The 23683-nt window shown below is 46.2% G+C and overlaps 1 protein-coding gene across 3 annotated transcripts in view; it reads right to left on the reverse strand.

Moving 5' to 3' along the window:
• The window catches only part of CHCHD6 (coiled-coil-helix-coiled-coil-helix domain containing 6), a 110752-nt gene that overhangs the window by 17863 nt on the left and 69206 nt on the right, over nucleotides 1–23683 (reverse strand). For all 3 annotated transcript variants that reach the window (XM_082060091.1, XM_082060092.1, XM_082060090.1), the window contains one exon: nucleotides 18135–18270. In XM_082060091.1, the coding sequence (XP_081916217.1) occupies nucleotides 18135–18270 (136 nt within the window). The remainder of the gene's footprint in view (nucleotides 1–18134; nucleotides 18271–23683) is intronic.

The raw sequence follows: 23683 nt of genomic DNA on the forward strand, positions 1-23683 counted from the left end.
CCTTCAGCTCCGGGATGGAAAGATCAAACCGCTAGATAGGTTCTCTTCCTTGCTGGGTACGCTGATTTTTATCAACGGGAAAAGCCAATTAAAGTTGATAAAGACACATTCGCTGCTGATTTTTTTCCCTTACTGCCCACTGCTCAGTGCTAGTATAATGGATAATGTTCTGCCTGTGGGTGTATTTTCTAAGATCTGTCAGTTCTGACAGCATTTTGGCACCTGGATAACTCAAGATTTATACCGAGGGTCCAGGAAAGCACCATTTCTCAGTAGCTGATGGGTACATTTTTCAGCAGGGCTTCCCTAATTAAAGGGCTAGAAAGAGATGAGATCAGATTGATAGGTTTCGCAGTCAGATGTTTTACGCTTAAGTTTGATGAATTATAAATCACCTTTTGCAACTTTTGGAACACGTGAGAAGAGTGTGCAAGAGAAACTACAGCAGTTTGTCCAAAGTATCACAATATAATTGCTTGTTCTCAAATTCCACCTCCGTCCCTAGGGCAAGACCATTAAAGATGTACTAAAGAAAGGTTCTGCGCATTGAAAAAAGGAATATATATATATATATAAAAATGGATGCTATGAAATGAGACACTGCTGCTCTGGAGGTGTTTTGCCCCAGATGGGACACCAAAGGTGAATCGCCCTGTGCTGGGAACCCCCACTGGTACTCAGTGACCCCCACAGCTCGATCAGCAACGTCCCTACCTGAGCAGGGGGGATTTGCCTTGTCCCCTGCTGTCACAGCCTTGTCTCGGGGGTAGAGAAAACGCTGTCATATTTAGTGCTTTGACTTTAATACCTGTGTGAAGAGCGTCTATTCTGTGCTGGCTTCGTTGTCTCTGTCAGAGCCCCTTCGCTGTCTATAGTGAAATACAACTCCGGAGAGGCCGGTGGCAAGAGCTTGCAGAATAACCACGGCTTGTCCTGGGCTTAACGGGATCTGCAAGTGCTGAGCTCTCCTTGGGGGCTGGTGAGGGGGGAAAAGGAGAAAAACAACACCAAAAAGCCACAAAAACCAGGATGTAAGAGCCCTGTATCACAAAGTTCACAAGTTCCCTGCGAGCTGAGTGTTGTTCAGAGCAATGTAGCCTTAGAGCCACAGAGAAGAAAGTCACAGAATAACCATCTGGAATGGGGAAAAAAAGATTTGTTGATAGTTTAAAACATGAAACCGAAGAAATACAATGCAGAGCAACGAGGATGTGAAAAGCATTTCCAGGCACTGAGAGGTTAAAACAATTATTTGAACAGCTGGGAAAATTAAAATGGTAAAATAATAGCTACCCTTCAAAATTCTACAGATGCAAAGAGACTCTTCAATGAATAACTGATAAAGGGGAAAAAACCATTTTAGAAGAGAAACTGTTTCACGCATGAAGGTCACACAAGCTCCTCTTTAAGAACCTGGATTTTCAGACTTGGCAAGAGATGAAGCGGTGGGGTTAACACAGCCGCCTTTTACCTCCAGGGGTCAAACCCTGAATACTCCATGTTACACATAAAAGCGACTTTGGGCATATCCTTTCTGCTGCTTTTGGAAGCTGTTCCCCACCGCAGCAAACGCAAGGTCACGCAGGATCATGCCGAATTGTTGTAGCAGTTTGTTTGCTTTCCCAAGGAATTCTCCCAGCTGGCACCGGCTCAGCGACCGGTGCAACCTCCGAGCAGCTCAGGAGATTTTGCTGCCCCGTTATCCAGAGCCGCTCGGGCAAGAACGCGGCGGTACGTTATTTTTCAGGCAAAAATTGAGTCTGTAATGAGCAGCTTGATTATTCGGGGAAGGTCTAATAACACCAGTCAGGGCTGCAGGGTATGGGCAAGGGCGGACACAACGCTGCTCATCAGGACAGGGGACACAGGGACATCCAGGGGACCCAAAGCTCCGGCAGAGCCATGTTCAGGGCAGAGAGGAGCTGGAAGAACGTGGCTGGGGAAGGTCCATCTGCCACCTGGCTCCAGCCACCCTTCTTGTAGGCAACGAATCCGCTCTCTCCGCTATTTTAAAACAAGAAACATTTTCAGAAAGTAGAGAAAAAAATTGACAACTGAAGATGTAGCGCCGCAGAGGAGAAATCAGCCGAACGGTGCCAGCTCTTGTTTCCGTTCTTCACCCACTTCAAATGCACAACCTCTTCCACATAAATACTGAGCAAACTGTCGCAAGGACAGCAACTGAACACACCTCATCCGAGTCCAAAAACATGGATCCTTTGGCAAAAAAAGGCAGAATCAGAACAGAAGGCCAAATCCATCCACCCCAGCAGTCAATTCTTCTCTCACTCACACGTACCATTTCACCAGTCTCCAACTGGAAAGCCTTAACTGCTACTTTTTTCTTGAAGTCAAAGAAAGAATTTAGCATAAACGCTGAGATCCTCCTACAAGAAGACTTCTTGTCCAATCGAAATTATTTGTTATTCCAGCGTTATGAAGCGTTTCTGAAGAACCGAGATGGAGCCGCCTCAGTCTGTGCGTCTCTCTCCACAGCAGAGCCCAGCTCAGCCTACTCTGAACATGCTCCCTGTACTTCTCCAGTGGACAATCACCTGGTACTGAGTCCTGGTGCTGTCCGGTATCTCTGGTGGGTCAGGCTGCTCACTGGTCAATGATACTAAAAGGAAACACAACGAGGATGAACCTGCAGCCTCCCCACACTTCTCGCTGTAATCCCCTCAAACAGCTCCAGGTCGACAGACCAAGTTTAATCACTTTAAGGACCAGAAACACACAACGTGTTGCAGAGAGTAGTTCCTACGCTGTGTCTAAGCCAAATGAAATAGCCTGTGACACAGAAGGTTTCCAATAGAGGCCTTGACCGTCCCATGGTCCTGAGAGCCTCTGTGACACGTTTTTACAAGAGTCAGGACCCTGGTATTCTGCCAAACCACATACATTTGGTCTAAACTAAAATGACGACTGCAGCCTTAATTCAATATGCTTTCCTTCACTTCCGATTCCAATCTGCTGGCCAGAGCTGTTGGACCAGCACGGACCTGCCTTTTTTTGCCACTGAGGCCACTCCATCCTGTGCTGCCTGAACAGCTGCCAGCAGCTGGAGCTGCACAGCAAAACCACTGTGGAAATTCACCATCTGGGTACATAACCTTCCTCAGCAGAGCTGCTACTCACACTGGGAAACCTGCAAATCTATCTCCGCTACCTTGTCATGGCACTGGCTGCGATAAGAACATGGAACTGGGATATCCCAGCTCGTCTCCTCACCATAGCAGCGTGATGATCTGTCATCAGCCTCTTACTTGCCCAAGGCAAACAGCACCCCACGATGCTGATGTATAGTTTGGTAATGTATTTTGGGATCCTTCATGGTTTAAAAAAAAAGAAAAAGTGCATAAATCTGACAGGGTGAGGAAGAAACTGAAGCAAAAAGAGAAGGTGTGAGGCTGACACAAGCACCCACACCTTCCCACCCTCCTTCCGTGGAGTCCCTGAATCTCACCCGTGTCTCCTGGAGCCAAACTCCTCTGTGCCCGGTGGCTTTTGTGTGCGGCGAGGAGCACGGCGGGATGCAGAGGATTGCTCTGCATCCAGTACTCAGAACCCAAAGACTTTTTGCTCCTCTGATCAGCCACGTTCAGATGCGTATTTAAAACTAAGATAGACATTGAACTCTGTCTTGCCCCCGAGGGAAGCGCAGCCTTCTCTTTCCAAACCGCCAGTTCAGTGCTGCAGGGAACAGGCAGCCTGGTGTCAGCTCCAATACTGATTTTTAAAATGAAAGGAATGCAAACAAAGGGGACGGAAGAGAGGAGAGGAGGAGTGCAGGGACACTGCAAGGAAGCAGGGAAAAAAACTCAGGCAGAAGTAACAGAAAAAATCTGATCCGGAACTCTACAAAGAGGTGAGTAAATAAGACAGAAGGAGGAGGAGGTAGCAAAAGTAGGTAATAGCATATGGCCAGCTTGATGGACGTACTGCATGAAAAATCCTGTAAGTGGCCAGAACTGCTCATGCTGGGTGGCGAGGAGGATAGCGCCCACTTAAGAGTGATATCACCGAGCCACACACTGCTTAGAATATACATGAAATACCCACAGCTTGAGTTTCAATCACAGAACGTCACAAAAGAGCCCTAGAAGAATTTACCCTTACATACAGCTCAAACATTTGCTACATGCTGTCCTGGACTAATGGAGATCCACCCCAGCGCTAGCATGGCATTCCTAATGATCCGAATTCAAGCATTCTACACAGAAAAGTAAAATAAACCAGGAAAACCATGGAGAAAATGACTTGGCAGTGCTACAGAGCACTTGATTCTAGTGCCAGGAGGTTAAAATGGGGATTCCTCAATGCTGCATGTTTCTAGATCCTACCTAATAGGGTTGGCAAGTTATGGGTGTTTTTAAGCTTAAGACAAGGATTCCAGGTTGTTAACCTCAGGGAGATGATTTTGAAAACCTTAATACAACATAGGTCTATGTTAAAATAAAAGAAAAAGGGGGAAAAAAAAAATAAGAGAGAGATACAATCAAGTGCATACCTAAAAGTAACTTGCACATGAGAAATGCCAAGTCAGAAATTAGGAGGACAGGTTCTTACAGCTCCACAACATGCAGTTCCAGAAGCTCATCAAAACTTCAGTTGGCACTTCAGGAATTTGTGCCAAGATCAAGAAATGCTTCCAACTGTTGATTTGGAGGCAATTATCAGGCAGAACACAAGCTTGACAGCAGTGAAACACCGGGGATGGGGTGAACCTCTCACCCTGCCCTCAGGATGGACCAGCTAAAAATCAAAACTGACGGAGCCAAGGAAAACACCAACAGAGAAACAGAGCAGGAACAAAGACGGAGCAAGAACTGAAGATCACGAGACGCACAGGTACAGCCTAGAGGCTTGTGGAGCAGTTCAGAGCCACTGAAGAAATTCCCTTACATACCTGGCTGGTGACTCCAAACATCCGTCAGATCCAAACCCGCTGGGGAGATTAATTGCAGACAGCTACAGATTAACGCACAATCCTTACAACCTTTTATCCACTAGACTGCAGTGCTTTGGAAGACTCTTCTCAAGGGAAGATGCCTCCTTCAACCTGCAAGCACCACAACACTCCTACTGCTTTATGTTGTCCCTTAAGAAAAGCTTTTCATAGCAGCAACAAAAGCTTTTTGCGCTGAACAGCTGGAACCAAAGTCAAAGCACAACTTGGCAGTTTTCTTGGCTGAAGAGAGATGTCATTGGATCCCAGAGTCACAGGCAAAAAGCCCATGTTGACAAAGGTTTGAGACAGCGGTTCCAGATATTAAGAGTCAGAACTGCAATTTGCAGGATTTACAAGAAGAATATTTTGAACTTTATCCTTCTGCTACAGCTGGCGTCCAGGGATTATCTCCCTGACTTCTCTCCTTTAAATAATTTGTACCACACACCTATTGAAGCCACCATGGTCCCAGCAGGAGCAGCCAGGAGCTGCTGTCAGGTCTCCCCAGACGCTTGGATTCTCCAGCTCTCTTCTCCACGTGGGAGCTCTCAGATCCCACAACTCAGCAAAGCAAAGATTTGGATCTGAGATTCAAGTTTCCATGAGGGGATTTCTGTTATTACAGCAGATCTGGTTCCAGACACAGCCACTGTGAACTATGTAACAGGATGCGAATCCTCTTCTATATATTCCTGCTGCGCGATCTCACTCTGTTTCTTCGCATCCTCCTTTTCTCTATAGTATTGCAACACTTCATTGATTCAACACAATCGACAAGAGCACGGAGGCAGAGGCAGCCTCTCAGATTGGAACAGCTGGTTTTCTTGATGGCATCATGTCCCAAAGAAAGGCAAGGAAACGCAAGAAAAGAGACTGCTTATTCTCAACAGCAAGCAACTCCACGCCAGAGAAGAAAGCACAGCCCTGCTGACTGGGAGGAGAAGGCAGCAGTGGGATTGTGAATGTATTTCACACTCCTTGATGGATCACGCCTGAAGATTTTGTGCGAAAGCGGAGCACAGAGGAAGCCACGCTTCAAAGAACACTGTGAAAACTTTATACATCCCATGCCCTGCTCTACCGTCCAAAGCCCTGTTGGCCAGTTACTCAATCGCCATGCTCCATGGCTACATTAAGCTTTGGAATAAGCTCCTGTCAGTCATTCTGAAATGGGTTTAATGACAGATAGACAAGGGTGACCAGCAGAGACTGAAAAAGATGGTCAAAAGCCATTGACCCTGTGACCAAGCTCTGGACAAGGACTGCAAGACGTACCAGCCACCCACGTCACAGCCAGCGACCACACTGCCCAGCCATCAGTGGACAAAACTTGAGCTATTCCCCTCAAACGCAGTTGTCTGTCGCACTAGTCGCTGGACACGAGAAGACAATATTGAAAAGCTTCCTCTTCCCGCATCTGAACCGCTGTCCTGCCTCAACACGCAGCAACAAACATGAGCCACCGAGGAACAGCCAACTGCTCAGCAGCACGAGGTGCTGAGGCCAGCGAGGAGCAGCAGCTGCTCACGTCCCCACAGCTTAACTTTCCCAAGCATGAAACATTTGACTGAACACCACAAAAAGAGGTGCAGGAAGCAAAACCACAAGCTACCTTAAATCCACGGGCTCTTTTCTTCTTCTGGGTTCCTCGCACCTAACACCAGATCTTTTACCTCGTCCTAAAATAAGAGAACATGCATTAAAGCACCAGGCTACTAATTTCTGAAAGCTGAGGCCTTTCTGTAGCCCTCTCTTGCAACAAGGGGTTTGCTTCCATTCCTCAGAAACAAAGAAGGAAATCAATGCTTGGACATACAAGGTATATTCCAAAGGACAATCCCTAAAATCAGTGGCCGCAGTGCCACCCTTGTTGAGTTTCTCCAGGGAAGCTGATGATAGTGTAAGTGCAAGTCAGGCCCTCAAACATTTGGGCAAGTCAGAGTCTGGAAATAGGCCATTCCATGAGCAGCAGAGCCGAAGTCACTTGGACTCCAGATTCATGTTTCAAAGTTAAGTTCCTCTGTGACAAAACAGATGTTTAATAAAGGGTGAGTCAACACCATCCCCCCTGCACAAGCACCACTGGGGTCCCTTCCCTCCACCTAATTGCCTGCTTTCACTAGATATACAGGAACTTATTACTTCAGAGCCTTTGTGCCTTCTGAGGAACATCACCGCAGCTCGCCAGCGCGTTCGGAGGAGCAGAGAGCGGGACAGAAACCGGGCTCAGACACACAACGTGCTTACCTGCGTCCCCTCGCCTCAATCGGGGTGAAACTCCCGGCACGGTGTGGGGGCAGCGGCACGTGAACCCCAGAGCGGTGTCACCCGTGACACCCGGGCAGGCTCTGCCTGCTCTCTGGGGGCTGCTCTGTACATGGCAAAGCTCCCGACCTTCCAACATCTGTTCGGGTTTTATACAAAAGCACGCCAGGGCCCTGTAAGACAGGACAACATCTCTACTGACATTTCACCCCCTGGGAGAGCAGCTCTCCTTCGGCTTTGTGTCAGCCACCTTTGGCTACGTCAGAAAACAGCACGTAGCCTGTTCTCTCAAGCAAAGCCTTTTGCCTGTGCAAAGGTTCCCGGCATACAGGCAGGAGGCGGCAGCTGGAGAAAGGAGGCCTGGGATCACTGCACACAATCTCACCTTTTAGTATTTATCCACATTTACTGAACACAGCCTGGCTCTAATCTGCCCGTGCAAGAAAACTGTCAGTACACCTACCTGACTGGAGAGAGACTTTCCTGCATGTTATAGGGCTCTACTGCAGCAAATGTGAATGCTCAGCAAAACAAGAAGGCGCCAGGAACCGTCTCACACAGCCTGGGATCTCCCTTGCTCATCTCCCAACCAGCATACATTTGATATTGCATTAAACGTGGAACTTGAGAGCATTCTGCTGGGCTCTCGAGTTCATGCCGTAGCTTTGTATGCACACAACCCGCTCCTATCAGCACAAGTTAGAACATAGCATGACTTTCACATTGAATACCTTCCAAAACGCTTGTTGTTCTTGAACAAAGTGGCACCCCGTGTGCCTCAGATATTTGCTAAAGGCTGCAGAGAGGGACATTCATTAAAACGTTACACCCTGTCTGTCCTCAGCAATAAAGCTGCTCCACAGAGGTCACTCTGGAGTCTGGACAGATGCTTCAAGGTTGGCTTTTGCAGAACGATAAGGTGGGCAGCGGTGCAGCCCAAGCTCTCCACAAACATTTCTCCAGCCCTATCACGGTGCCTTCATCATGTCAGCTCAGGGTACATACACCCGGGAAAAATCCTACCTGGATCACCCGTGTGCAATACAGTTTCAATCGCTGTCTACTTCTCTTCTCAAGAAGATCTCCTGAGCCTCAGGATAGTCCTGAACACAATAGGGCTTGCTACTAAAAGACAACTTTGACGTGCCACAGCAGCACCAACATCCTAGGGCCCAGAAATATGATAGAGTTTGTTAAATGAGAATAATCATAAGAAGGTCACCCTCAGCGCTACTGAAGACAAAAGCTCTCAACTGTTCCTGCTGACAAGGCCCAAAGGAACCTTTTGTGTTCAAACAGCAATCAGTGTACAAATGAACCCATGAAAAGACACAGTGGTCGTGTCAGGGAGCCCGGAGGGTCATTAGTACCCATATAATTTACCAACATACTGTGTTCAGCTGCAGCCAGCGCCGCACAAGGATACATTTTCTCCCTTCTTCCGTCCATTTAAAGGAATCAGCAGAAGTGCTCAACCATGGAACTAAGATGGCATTGAGATGGGCAAACAAATGGTAATTCAGTCTCCTTTCCAGTTCCTTTGGAGAGATCAACAAGTCTCCATGTCGCATCTATAACCAGAAATCCTTCTATTCTGTCAAAGAACTTCTTTCATAAAGTTATCAAGTACATAATTGAAACACAGTACATTACTTGCCCTGCTGTTTCACTCAGAAGATTAAAACCTCAATTATTTGACATTTAGAAACTTTCTGATTTTTTTTTAATCTTATGCCAATATACTCCTCTAAATTCCACAGTTCTGCCTGCAGTTTATACCACAAAGATGTGCTTACTTTTACTTTTCTTCCGAACATCTCTCTAATCCTGAATCATGCAGATAAACACTTTGCCAACTGCGGTTTCAACCCTGAATTCGGAGGCTCACGGTCCTGTCGGCAAAGAGACTCTTTGAGGAAAGTGTCTTTTCCACAGCGACCCTGCGGGGACCCCTCACGTCCCTGGGCTCTGCTTGTCTGATCCCCTCACGTCCCACCACACAGAACCCACAAACCAGCTCAGCCCAGTATCACTGACCTATTTCCAGGATAACCAAGAGATTGCTACATAGAAAAACCTCAAGAACAGAAAGAAGGTGCTGTTAATATAACTGCTAAAGAAGAAAGGTGCAGCCTAGACAGAAACTTAATTGCTTAAGTAGCTGGGTTGGGGCACTACATAGTGCTAAATAAGAGAATAAACTGAGAACAACTGCAAGTCATAAGTAGGAAACATAATAGAATCATTTTGTTGGGAAGACACCCTCAAGATCGAGTCCATCCACAGCCTAACTCTAGCACTAAACCATGTCCCTAAGAACCTCGTCTACACGTCTTTTAAACACCTCCAGGGATTCGAAGGTCCCTTCCAACACAAACTATTCAATGATGCTTCAGAAAATAAGACAGAAGTAAAAGTTTTACAGCAGTCTGGTCTGAATGAAAAGGGAAAAAGCTCTTGCAGCTATTATCTGTACTGTAACATGCCCTCTTCAACATGTTTTGTTCCAATATTTGAAGCGGTGTGGCCAGAAAGGTTATTCAGACTGGCTTGAGAAAGTCTAGCTAAAACCAATAGCTTTAAATTCCTCTGGAAGCATCACAAGTGTACTAGGAAATATCTCCAGACAAGGAGGCCTGTTGGGCAGACAGGCAGTGTCACAGGGGTGAAAACCACAAACAATTAATGCAGGCGCGATGCAGAAACCTCTTCACGAAGTTTAGATCTTGTAACAGCTGAATGCTCCACACTTTGGACAGAGAGAACACCCAGCAGGAGAGCAGCGCAGGGGAACGTCCACAAGCCTTCTCCTCCCACACGGCCCAGCTCTGCTAAGAACTGGCTTCCTACTGATAGGAGATCTCGTCCATCGTTCATTAACCCCCCAAGCTCTCTTTGGCACTGCAGAGAATCACAGAACCATTTTGGTTGGAAGAGACCCTCAGGATCATTGAGTCCAACCATAACCTAACTCCAGCACTAAACCATGTCCCTAAGAACATCATCTAAACACCTTTTAACCCCCTCCAGGGATGGTGACTCCAGCACTGCCCTGGGCAGCCTGTTCCAATGCCCGACAACCTCTTCCACGAAGAATTTTTTCCTAATATCCAATCTAAAATGAACGGTCAGCTATAACGGGTTTGCTTGCTTGGTAGCAACTCTTCCACTGGACCGGGACCAATGCCACCAGAATAATCCCTGTACACGCCATCTACACAGACACATTCGGCTGATTGGTGAAGGCTTTAAATCCCATTAGTTTTCAAGGTATTCAGCCCCGAGACCTGCTAACAAAAATAGCTGATGGATGGGGTGTGAAAACTGCAAACTGCGTGTAGCAGGGACTCGTCCTGCACACACTATGAGCAACAAGGAGCGTAACAAATCTCTGGTTTCCCCAGTTTGTCACAAAGACTTTGGCATCACCGATATAATTTCCCAAGTTATAGCCCAAGTTGTCAGAGAATGGATCTCACATTAGCACGGAAGGTATGGAACTCAGGGCTATTTTGGAACTTCTTGGGAGTCTGAAGACATTTGACCACTGACCTTGTGCTTCTAACCAGCAGTTGCTATCGACAGCAGTTTTTGTGGATCTGTTTCAATCTAACTTCAGCAGCAAAACACATAGTTTAGAAATTGGAAATCAACTTCTTTCTGTCCAAGACTGCTTGGTCATCAGTCTCCCGGAATTAATCTGAGTAAGAATTTCCACTTCCAACTTGCCAACACAGTGCTACAAATCTTTTTTTGTGAAAAAATCTGGCATTAAAAGAGGATGATGTATCACAACGCTCACCCCCAAGCAACTATTTCCCATACCAGATAAGCCTGACTGAATACAGGCTGTAGTTCTCAGGAAAACATTGCCTAGCAAACCATCCAGAGAGCACAGAACTAGAGAAACCTGTTAGATACAGGTAGATCCACGTAGGACCCAGTAATTTAAGCCAAAAGATAAATCATTTTTGAAAAGAGAAACAGAGAGAAAACAATATAGCGGAGAAACGCATTCCTCTCCTGATAGTGCTTGGCCCTGCTTTGCTTGCAATTTTGATACCCAGCGTCAAGAGAACTTTTCCAGATTCAGCCACTCAAAGATCACATCGCAGCATCAAGTCTGTTATGTCTTCTCATTCCTGGCTGGTCAGTTTTTACAGCATTTTTATTATAGAAAAATGTTTAGACTGCTTTTGAAAAGGTTCAGGCAAACTCAGGTTAAAAATAAGAAGAACTGTTGCACAGACCACATGTTAAAGTAACAAAATACCATAGAGTTCAACTTCAGAAATTGTAATGGTATTCTGATTTCTTTCCCTCTTTTAACCAAGCTGCCTTCAAAACCATCTGTGAAACATGCAGATGTAGATGAACGTTACCTCTAAGTATATCTGAGATCAGAACCATCAAGTGAGAAATTAGACCCGAAGGCAATTCTCCTTCACTGTAACAATGTCAAAAAACAAACAAAACCCAGAAAACCAAAAATAAATGCACATAGACTGCGCAAGGAACTGTTAGACAACAGACTGTTTTTAAGAAGAGAAATGGGGTGAGAAGTCCTCCTTCCAGACCAGACAACAGAGACAAGAACTTGAGAGGAAAAGATGATGCAAGGTAGGGACTAAGAACCTCTGGAAGAGGGGCCCTGAAGCACAGCCGAGGGAGCAGGAAAGCATTAAGCTTATTTATGCTCTTGTTTTCTTCAAAAACAACAAACTTCAGGAGGTGATGGCACGTTTGGGCTTTACGCGGCCCGCAAACAGCAGAGAAAGTTCCTTGTTCACGTGGGTTAATAAATGCTGACGACACACGGGGAACATCAGGGCTTTGTACAGCGCTGAGATGGGGTGTAGGCAGCAGCCATTCCCATTTTAAGTAGGCAGCATTTTACTCTGGACATGGCTTATATATTAAGATGGCTGTTTACATCCCTTCAGGCAGCTCTGCACTTTTAGTTTATCCACTGATGAACTCTTGAGGATATGAAGAGCTGTGTATAGACCCAAGACTCCCCAGAACCAAGAACTGCTCTCTTAAAACCAAAACAATTACCGTTTCCATTTTTTATAATTAGAAGCAAAACACAGATCCTTTTCACCTTTGCAAATAGCAGGTGAGGGTGTGCTCGGGTACAGTTAATCCACTGCTGCTCTCCTGCGTGTTTACGACTAAACAAACAGCAGCTGCCTGCAGCTCGCGGCCTCTCCACCAGCTCCCTTGTGGGGACCATTTATTGAGTCATAAACTCCTCCAATGGTGTTAGTGCCACAGCATTTGCACAAATAAAGGTCGGAAGAGAGAAGGACTTTAAAAAAGAGAATTGACTTAACAGGGAAAGCAAGATAAATGCTTTTCCAGATGCGTTTTCTTTGAGCAAGGACCTGTTGACGACAAGCAGGGCAGGCTCACGCCTGGCTGGGGATGGTTGGGTGCATCATCCTCCAGATATGAAACACCCAGATTTATCTGAAAGTACAAAGCTGAATTTCAGAAAGCTCAAACAACCCTAAAGCCTTCCAAGTTAGATATATTGCATTTCAAGTAGTGTGCTGTGCGATATATTCATATCTCCTCGATGAGACGTGCGCAGCTCTGCAGAATCCCTGGGAGGAGGAATCCTGGTGTTTCTCAAATACAGATACGGACCAACACTTTCTTCCCTCAGCCACACACAGCGACTACCCCAATAAGTACACAAAGAACCTACAAAGCATTTTGCAACCCATCAGAATGGAAACAACTCTTTAACGAGAGCCTAATGATCCAGAATGATCAGATACCTACGGTGCGGCCCATGGCATCCAACACATCCCGAAGCTGTTTCTCTTAAGCAGATTCAGGTTGTGGAAACAACGGCTCCCAGCAGGTCACACTTCAGCAGGATCCCAAATGCTTAGGCGAAGCTGCTCCATCAGGATGGGACATTGCGTGACAACCTGCGGCATCTTCTCAGCAATCCAGGTCACTGCCCACGGGTCGGAGACAAACTCCCTAAAGCCTCAACGCTTCAGCGCGTGTGCCAAACGGGACCCGGGCTTTCACCAGGACCACCTGGAAAAGCACGAGCAGTAAACTGACCACACTCCTTATTACTGCAGTCAAGGGCAAAGGAGAACGCAGTCGGCTCAAGGTTGTGTTAGAAGCCTGGAATCCAGTCAATGAGTGTTTTGCAAGGGCTTGTTTGCACAGCAGAGTGACTCACAGTAAACGGGCGTGAATTCTCCCTGCGCTTCCATTACAAACCCAGAATGTTCGTATACAGAGAAGTTGCTGTACCATAAACTCACTCACCAGTTTACTGCATTGTAATTTCCTTATGTAGACAAGCCCTACAGCCTTGACAGAAGTAGGTTTACCTTTGTCTGTTATGAATAGCAGACTCGTGGGAAGCGAGACACAGAATAGGGAGAAAGTGCAGAATTATGAATGGCTCCTAGCTCGATGTACACAGCTCCTATTGACAAGGGAATACATGTGTCTGACTATGCAGCTCTTTATAGCTTCGTTTGGCCAGGAGCGAGAGCACAAAAACTTCACCTTGGTCCTTATGTGAAAAACAGGCACCTGGAGACAGAAGAAAACACTTGGGAAAGGGATACACGCTCTTCACTATCAGACATTTATTGGCACATAGTCGCAAGAAGCAGGTTCTGTTTGAAATCTCAAAGCACATGAATATACGGTCACCAGAGGCCGCATCTTTCAAGTGGCAGCTGGCTGGAGATTCCCCAGTACAGCCACCAGTTACTTAACAAATTAACCAACTAAAATTACACGGAAATTAATATTTGCCGACTGACGCAAACAGGACATAAGGGAAGCAGGATGGGTCACAAGTATTCTGAAAAGCTTGCATATGAGTGCATATTGCAGAGCAAGGGAAGTAATTCACTAATAGGACTCAGACTTAAAACAAAATAATTTGGTTTTCCCTTCCATCTGGATTCAAAGTAAGAAATTACGCAGATTCCCACTGCCCACTCTCCTTTTCCTTCCACACCCTCTTCTCATTGGCACAAGATGAAACCTTGGGGAAACAGCAGCAGCAATTTTCAGTTCTCATTATCTAACGGGAGCAGTAGCTCTTGGTGAAACTTGCGGTCAATAAACTACAGGCAATTTTAAAAGACACAATGGGAACTGCCCCTCCCACAGCTGTCCCATTATCCCAGCTTTTATTAGATTTAAAGCCAGCGATTTTTATGCTGTAGCTGAAGTTCTGCAGAGCCAGGAAAACAGACCACCAGAAAAGATAAAACACTCCTAAATTAAACAGAAGACATTACAGTAACATGCTCTGAAGTCAGAGAGCTCCACAAGGCAAAGCACGGGATGCAGCAGGGAACCTCCAGCCTCAGCGGGTGAAGCTGCTGCAGGACGCCGGTGGCAGCACAACCAAAACTGAACGTTCGGGACGGTGTAAGTGACAAAGTCAGTGAGCAGGTTAGGCAGGACAAGTTGGAAGCACATTAGCTATGAAGGCAAACAATCAGAGCAGGATCCTGCTCCAAAAAGTCTATGAAAGTCCCAGTATGAGCAGTAACTTTGGAGTTCATGGTGAGGCTGCATTTGGAGTTCTGGGGCCAGTTCTGGGCTCCCCAGTTTAAGGAGGACAAGGAATTACTGGAGGGAGTCCAGCAGAGGGACACAAAGATGCTGAGGGGTCTGGAGCACCTTTGTGATGAGGAGAGACTGAGAGAACTGGGGCTGTTCAGCTGGAGAAGCTGAAAGGGATCTTATGTTGATAAATATCTCCAGGGTGGGTGTCAGAGGATGGACCAGACTCTGTTCAGTGCTGCCCAGTGACAGGATGAGGGGCAACAGGCACAGACTGAAGCACAGGAGGTTCCATCTGAAATACGAGGAGAAACTTCTTTCCTTTGAGATGCCAGAGCCTGGAAGAGGCTGCCCAGAGAGGTTGTGGAGTCTCCTTCTCTGAGACATTCAAACCTGCCTGGACCGACCTGTGTGATCTGCTCTGGTGACCCTGCGTTAGCAGGTGGGTTGGACTGGATGATCTCCAGAGGTCCCTTCAACCCCAGCCATCCTGTGATTCTGTGACGTGTCTCCCACGTGGCAAAGAAACGTTCACTTGTGGATGGTGGTTCGGGTGACGTGTTGCAGGTGGCTGTTTCAGGATCGGCTGTGCCACGTTTTCACAGCGCCAATTGTCTCCCTTGCCTACACAAGAAGCCCTGACGACCAGAAAACATACAACCCAAGTAACATCACTCACATCCCTATCATGCACTACAATAAAATAACCTGTTCCAATAAGAGGGCCTGGTACAGGAAATGAGTAGAAAATAAACTTCCAAACTCATTAAATGATTCCCTGATATATTTGTCTGTGAGGCAGAAGTAACCGAGGGTGCATTTCAGCTCTGGGCTCAGAGATGTGCACAGCAATAGGCAAAGGGAAATCGGTGCCCAAAGGAACAGTCTCAAACCAACACAGCAAGGGGGAAGATGCAAAGAATTATTCTCATCCACTGTAAGCTGTAATTTTCAGTCTAGAAATCTAGAGCTCGCTTTCTCAGAGTCTAATGCATACCATGCCCCGGAGACATTTTTACCAGCCATCAAAGAACTTGCAGAGAACCAGATGCTTCATTAAAGAATATTCACCAAGCCTTATAAAATCTTTAGTAAAAAGCAGAAGAAGAAAATCACCAGCGTGCAAGTGAGCTCAAGTCACACATCCAGCTTTGATTACAATCTCCTGTACTGGAAAACAAATTGCGCTTATAAAAAAAACACAACAAAAAACCCTCACTAAATCAAGAGATTCTGGCGTCTCTTTCCCACATTCCTACAACCTGAATTTCCTGAATGCGGAATGCGTGAGACAAAGCCATTTGGTAGAAGATGCTAATTTCAACTTAAAGAAAAAGAACAGCTTAAAAGGGGAAGGGAGGAGGGAGTTTTCATCCTTCATGAAGAAACACGACAGCTTGTGATCGCTACATATATCTGGGGAGTCAGAGCACTGGGTGGGAGCAGCGAGGTGAATTGTCAGGGCTTGAGCTGTCCCGGGACAACAGAAACTACAGACGTACTCCCGACACAAGGTGTATTTGAACATGTACCTGCAGAACCTTCTAGTTCCTATGTGTGGCTACAAGGCTTGGTTACCTATTCCTTAATCTCTCTCACCCTTTCTTAAAACATAAGGAAGGAGATTTCCTGCCACATTGTCATCATCCACAACAAATTAACGTCCTATGCGCTGCCCCTTCCAGGGAGTTTCTATAACAATGTGGGGAAAAAAGAATTCTGAAGTTCACTGACCACTCTGGGAACTAAGACGACCCTCGGTTTTTGGTTTATAAAGAAAACCTACCAAAACCCCACCACCCAAATTCAAAAAAAGATGCAATAGGATCTTTCACTGCCCTCTGCTGTTCCCAGTCATTTAGGTTCCAATTTAGTCTTTGCTAACGCGGGGCTGGGGCTGGGGGCTGGCAGCGGCCCAGCCCCGTTCTCAGGCGGGCTGGAGCCGCAGCTTGCAAATATGCTGAAGCTTAATGCAATCTGTCTTCTTTGGTAATCACATTCCACGTGAACTGCATGCAATAAAGATGTATTGGTAAATGCATTTGCTAAAGATATACTCTACCCAAAAGGCTACAAGGCTGATGTAGAGGAGGCAAGACGGAGGCATCAGGTAAGGCGGGCTGGCGATGGGTGCGCCGATGCTCTGCACGCAGCAACACGGGCACCGCTTGGCTTTAAAGGCGAGAAAGGAAAAGAAACCACACGTTTTGGGAGCTGGGGAATGCAAAGATATCAGAGAAAAGCCCTTTCCCTGGCAGCTTTAACCTTGCTGATTTGCAGACATACAAAGACCTTCTTTGTAAACAGGAAGGAAAAAAATTCCACTAGGACTAGCAACAACATTTGGTCTAATATATCCTGACAATTTTCCCATCTCCTTCTGTCGGGCTTCTTCTGGGAGCCGGCTGGCAGCTTGTTTCATGTTATACTTAAATCAGGCATGCAGGCTCCCCTCACAATGCTAATGCGACAGAGAAAGACGGCTCCTATGAAATCTCCACCTCTCCCCCACCCTTTGCATTAGTAATCCCATGACAGCAGTCTCAGTTTTCTATTCCCAGAAGGCTCCATTCTTTTCCCCAAACCCACCTTACTACAGTCTCAGCAACTTTTGGAGAATTTTCTACCAGCCCCCAAAAAACCAAAGAAAATAAAGCCTGCCCTTGATCAACACCTGAATTCTCACGTGAGGAACAGCATCCGTTACGCTCCAGACACCCCAAGCAGCAGCTTCTGTCTTACCACTCGCTTTTCCCAAGACCACATCCTAGTTGTAAGGTCTAAATAATCCTTTCTCCTTTCAATAGCCAGAAATTCTTCTAAGGTATTGAGCACCCACTGTCCTAAGGTATCAACAGAATCTACCACGGCCTCTGCATTTCAGAAGGAAGAGCCACAAGGCTCAGGGTTTAGGAGTGCGCAATTTTCTTAACAAGCAGCAGCTTTCCCCAGTAAGGGGAAATAAAAGGAAACAAGACCTCCAACTGCGAAGTCCCATAATGGGAGGATGTTTAGAGCCCGTTCAAAATGTTGCTGACATTGGCAAAATAGATTTGCCTACCGTTTGCAAAACACAGCATCGGAGAAGGCAGAACTTGGGAAAATTATCATGACTGACTTTGAAACCTCGGCGCATTGGTGCTGCTGTTTGGAGGCAGGTCGGTGGAGCAGGACCTAGTGATGGGAGTGAGCCTGGGAAACGTGGTCTGAATGCGGGAAAACGGATCCCAAAGAAAATCTGTCTCCTGCAAACATTATAACTTGACTAACAGATACCACAGCTCTCAGAAACGCTTCCCAGAAGAAAACAACATGCAAAACAAGCCAGCAAATACAACAGGGAACCTTTTGTTACCTTCTGAGCTGTACTAACGCAGCGCTGATACTCCTTAGCCAGCTCGGAGCATTTGAGCACTTCACGTTTGTTTTCTTGGTAGCACTTGAGGATTTCAGACTGCAGGCCGGCACAGACGGGATCAGTGTTCCTCCTCCTGGGGGAAAACAAGCACAGAAAGATGCGTGAAGAGGAATTTTCAGCTGCTTCCTACCATTTTACCAGTGGCGCACACACTGATCTCGTGCTGGAGTCACCTAGGCCTGAAAAACAGAGAAACTGGTGGGAGCTGCAATCACCAAAGGGTGTCAAATACCCAGTGTCTTTCAGCTGAAAAATCCAGAGTAGTCAGCAGAAAGGAGGAACACTTTCTTTCTAGGTTGGTCTGCAAAGCTGTTTTACCCTTGGATAAAACATCATCAAATCGTCTATAATCAGCAGAAAAAATACCAACTCCAAGAGGTTCAAGGGTTGTCCCGGCTCACACCGGAAAACTTTGGCAGAACTCGGGAAGCCGGGCTGGGTCTGAAACAGCCCGACAAGGAACCAAATGGACTTGTTGAATAAGCCGCCTGTATCTATTGAATTCTCATCTGTTTAAACACTTCAGAAAAATCTACCATGGTCAGAAGCACTGCAATGCTCCCAGTGACTACATAAACACCACAACAATAGCAAGACCAGTTATCTTCTTCTTTGTATTTCTGCAGTGATTAGTACTCATACCCCGTAAGTGGCATTGACAGCTACCCAAGAACAATTAGAGATGATGTTCTTACACTCTAATGTGCCTGTGTACATATGGCACATCATCAGCAACAGCACCAATAAAGGGAAGGCCGTTGTAAAACGATACCGGCAACAATGGCACAAGCACAGAAACGACAGTGTCGTCAGCTGCACAGACAGGCAGACACAAATTGCAGGAATTTGCAGCACAATTGCCACGGTTTGTTATACCAGAGAACAACAGAACATATGCTTAGGTGTAGCAATCCTCACATGCTGCCCTCTAAACCATAAATCCATTTAATTCCTTGCATTTTCTGCCCTAAACTGCTTAGAGATATCTGTGCCCAAATATCAAACGCGCCTCTTCCTTCCAAAGTACTTGATGCTACGGGCAGGAATTAATGCCACGCTATGATATGTTCACTCCCAAATAACAACAGGCACTCATTCAGCAACTGGGCAAGAAAAGACAACCTGATCCCAGGTTTGTCCCGTTCTCTCAGGTGGAACAGATTTCTAAGAAATATGAGATCTTAAATCAAGATTCATCAATGATTTCAACAAGGGAGTAGAGATACTATCAGCAAGTTTGCTGATGACACTAAGCTGGGAGGAGTGGCTGACACTGGAAGCTGTGCTGCCATCAGAGACCTGGACAGGCTGGAGAGTTGGGCGGGGAAAAATGTAATGAAATATAACAAGGGCAAGTGGAGAGTCTTAAATCTGGGCAGGAACAACCCCAGGTTCCAGTGTAAGTTGGGGAATGACCTATTAGAGAGCAGCGTAGGGGAAAGGGACCTGGGGGTCCTGGGGACAGCAGGGTGACCATGAGCCAGCACTGGGCCCTTGTGGCCAGGAAGCCAATGGGACCTGGGGTGGGTTAGAAGGGGGTGGTCAGTAGGTCAGAGAGGTTCTCCTGCCCCTCTGCTCTGCCCTGGGGAGACCACATCTGGAATATTGTGTCCAGTTGTGGCCCCTCAGTTCCAGCAGGACAGGGAACTGCTGGAGAAAGTCCAGCGCAGCCACCAAGATGCTGAAGGGAGTGGAGCATCTCCCGTGTGAGGAAAGGCTGAGGGAGCTGGGGCTCTGGAGCTGGACAAGAGGACACTGAGGGGTGACCTCATTGCTGTTTACAGATATCTAAAGGGTGAGTGTCAGGAGGATGGAGCCAGGCTCTTCTCGGTGACAACCAGTGATAGGACAAGGGTTAATGGGTTCAAACTGGAACACAAGAGGTTCCACTTACATTTGAGAAGAAACTTCTTCCCAGTGAGGGTGGCAGAGCCTGGCCCAGGCTGCCCAAGGAGGTTGTGGAGTCTCCTTCTGTGCAGACATTCCAACCCGCCTGGACACCTTCCTGTGTAACCTCAGCTGGGTGTTCCTGCTCCATGGGGGGATTGCACTGGATGACCTTTCCAGGTCCCTTCCAATCCCAAACATTCTGGGATTCTGTGATCTTCTGAAGGCTCTCGGAGAGCTCAGGTATGAGCACGCTCATTTTTGTAAGGTGCTCAGGAAGGACCAAAGGAAAAGAACAAAACATTTCTATTCTTTCCGTATCAGCAACCTGGTTGCTCCTTCAAAATATTTCCAAATGATAGCTCTTCAGTGCTCACTCCTACGACATACATGGACTAGGGATTTATCAGTAACAGTACAACAGCCACACTCTAAAACACTGAGGTTTGGAACAGAAGTGACAAAAGATACTACAGAGACTTCATTTTCCACCTCTTCATTAATCTTACAGCTTTTAGGAGAAACTTATCCCATGCGCAGCCCCTAGAGGCTAGTGCGCATTTCTAATTTCTATGTTCTATAGCAAATCGCCTTTAAAGCCTCTAAAAATCCACGTTCTAAAAAAATCGTCCAATTTTGGAATAGGAAAGAACCCAGGGAGAGCTTCAGAAACTCATAATGTTGGCATTTTGCTTTGTCGCTAACTTTAATATCACTCTAATCAAATCAATGAGACTGTGGAAATGATACCAAACAATACCAGGTCAGGAAATACCACCAAATCCCTCAATTCATTGAAAAAGTTAAGACTTTTTAAATTAGGTTTTTTTAAACTCTGCCATGTTAAACTGAAGGGCATTTTGTAACCATCAGGCTGAGAGCTGGAAGAGCAAAAAGGTACAGCAGGCCGCAAAACATCGTCTTTTTATCTGAAATGAACAATACAGTACAAACATCTCCGAAATATTTAGAAGAAGGCTTGAGGTTGCTATTGTCAGCATGGGGAGCTATAGGAATTGTGCCTTTATTTCTTTTTCTGTTCATTTCTAAAGGCTACCAGAGGCAATGGAGCAACCAGCACCGAATGGCACGTTGCCCAGCGAGGACCTAAATCAGCACTTAAACCTGCGACTTCCCACAAAACAGAGAGGATTTAGTGGGTACTAAGTACCCCAAATTGTAACAAGAATATTCACCTTTATTCCTTCAAAATTAAATATCAATCTGTGGTTGGGCAGCAATTGCACCAGCTTCTCAAAACAGGTTTGGAGAAACTAAAGAGCGTAACGCAAAGTTGGGTAATTATCAATGCAAATTACACAAGCCAGTATATTAGTGCATTCACAAGTGAACTGGAAATTCAACCGAACCAGTAAAATTCTACTGGGAATGGGGTTTCACATTGGAACGGGAAGGTAGCGCTGCTCGGGACACAACTGTCCCCATGTCCCACCAGCCAGTGTGATCTCTGGAACGAGGGGACAAGTTCACGTACAGCCGTGTAACACCAGTCACACCTTCCAGTCTGGCTTTACTCGTATATATCTGAAAGGAAAAGGAATTACACATGAAAACCCTGATGGAGACCAGCAACGTGTAACTGCAAACATCTCCATTGAGAGCAATGACACATTGACTTCCCAAGGAGCTGGACCTTCATCAACCACCTCCCTTCGGCCCCAGCTCAAGGGTGATGGCACTAACCAACCTTCAGAACCCATCTTCTGAACACTCCACTACACTGATGTTGGTAAACACCTCATTGTTTGAGGGTTTTTATTATTACTACTTAAACTACAAGGGGGAAGGAACGTAATGGAGCAGGGTGGAGGCTGGAATACATGAAGAGCAGAGGACTAGTATACTTTGACCTCACTTCTAAAATGGGTCGCGGTTCTAAGCATAATACACTACCAGCAGTAAAAGTAGTCAATTAGCCTCTGCCTAAAATAAAACGTGGTGTGATTCCTATGGCAATTATCAAAACAGATGTAAGAGGTTCACTGGGAGCAGGCAGGGAAAAGGCAGGAAAGGTTGGGCTGGGATGATACCCACGGACAGGCAAGTATGGGAGAGGAGCTCTAACGATACCTCTGAAATAAACGCAGGACCTACAGAATATGAAAGATTAAGCCAATAACACATGTTTAAAGGAAGAGGGAAGGAGAAAAGATGACAGGTGGGAAAAAGGAAAGGCGGAATCTAGAAATAAAACTCCTTAGCGGTGCCTCCCCCGTCGTAGTGGGGAAGGAAACCTTGGCCTCGCCGCTGGTCAAAATGCACAACGTCAGATCTTCCTCTGCCCCTCCCATGGAGGGATCTAAGCCAGGTCTTTGTCTGGCAAAGAAGGGAGAGGTTTTCTTAAAATGAGACAAAGAGCATCCTTCTCTCTGCTGTCCCTTGAGGTAAGAGAACGAGCATGATCTTGCTGCGTTTTGACACACCGAGAGTTACCAAATCCTCTCTATCGCTGCATATTCCCTTTACTTAATAAATGAAATCTCATCAACTTATCCTTCTTCTATTATCACTGCTGACATCAATCTGATAATATTGGCTTGGCGTGGAATCGTGCTATTATATGTCCTCCTGATATTTAATTTAAGAGAAACGTCTGCAGTGGGGTGAATATGTGAAGCAAGCTTTTTATTACTGGCAGCAGTAAGGACGCTGGGAGTGAATTAGACATTCATCTTAGTCAGGGCCAATCTAGTGGCTCAGAAGAGGTTTTCTTCTTAACCCTCTCCTAACTGTTCAATAGTGGCAGGTAACGGCTGCTCCAGTCAATAACTGCATTCATTTGTCTTGGCAAATTCATTTCTACATGGATATAAAGCCCACGAAGAAGTGCCGAGTGTCTGGGAGGTTAAAATAAGGCTCTTCAAGAATCTCCATCATAAGCTCTGCAATAGTAGGTAGAGTGTTGGTCTAAATGTCCACCAGTTAATCAAGAGGAAACACAGCTTCCAAAGACAAACACAAAGACTTACTGCAAGCAGCAATTAAGGCAGTATCGTCAGGATATGGACCCACAGGCAGAAGGTTTCAAACACAGCACGGTGATCACCAGCCAGGTGCTGCTGACAGGTTCCTTCTTTAGAAGAATTATTATGGGCTTGGTATTGGAAAGCAAGAAAAAAGTGGAAGACGTGTATGTATTTGCTAGTCCTTCCACCCAGCTGAAAAATCAACTAGCCAAGAGGAGACACAACTTGAATGCTTTAGGTCTTGGCAGCTCTTTGGACTAGAGCAAAATCAGGAGGTCCACACCATCGCTTGGCTCTATCGCGTAGAGCAGCAACTCCAGATGGAGTTCAGAGCAAAATCTTTTTACCTTTTACTCTGGGAAACCACTCAGGCTGAGAAAAAAAAACCCTCGAGATAGAGACTGATAGTATCTAAATCGAGACATTTAGATAACTCCGCTCAGAAAGTAAAAAGACACATGGAGTATGAGCCAACTTCATAGCAGCCAGCTCCGCTCCGCAGCTGCAAGCAGCGACCAAAGCGGGGCAGCAACCTGGAATTTCCTGTGAGCTGCAAAATCCAACCATCAGATTAGCTGCTTTCTGCTGCGTTAGTTAGCTAAGACCAAGTCT

This window comes from Streptopelia decaocto, assembly GCF_964273445.1.
Source record: "Streptopelia decaocto genome assembly, chromosome: 8".
Classification (NCBI taxonomy): Eukaryota; Metazoa; Chordata; class Aves; order Columbiformes; family Columbidae; genus Streptopelia; species Streptopelia decaocto.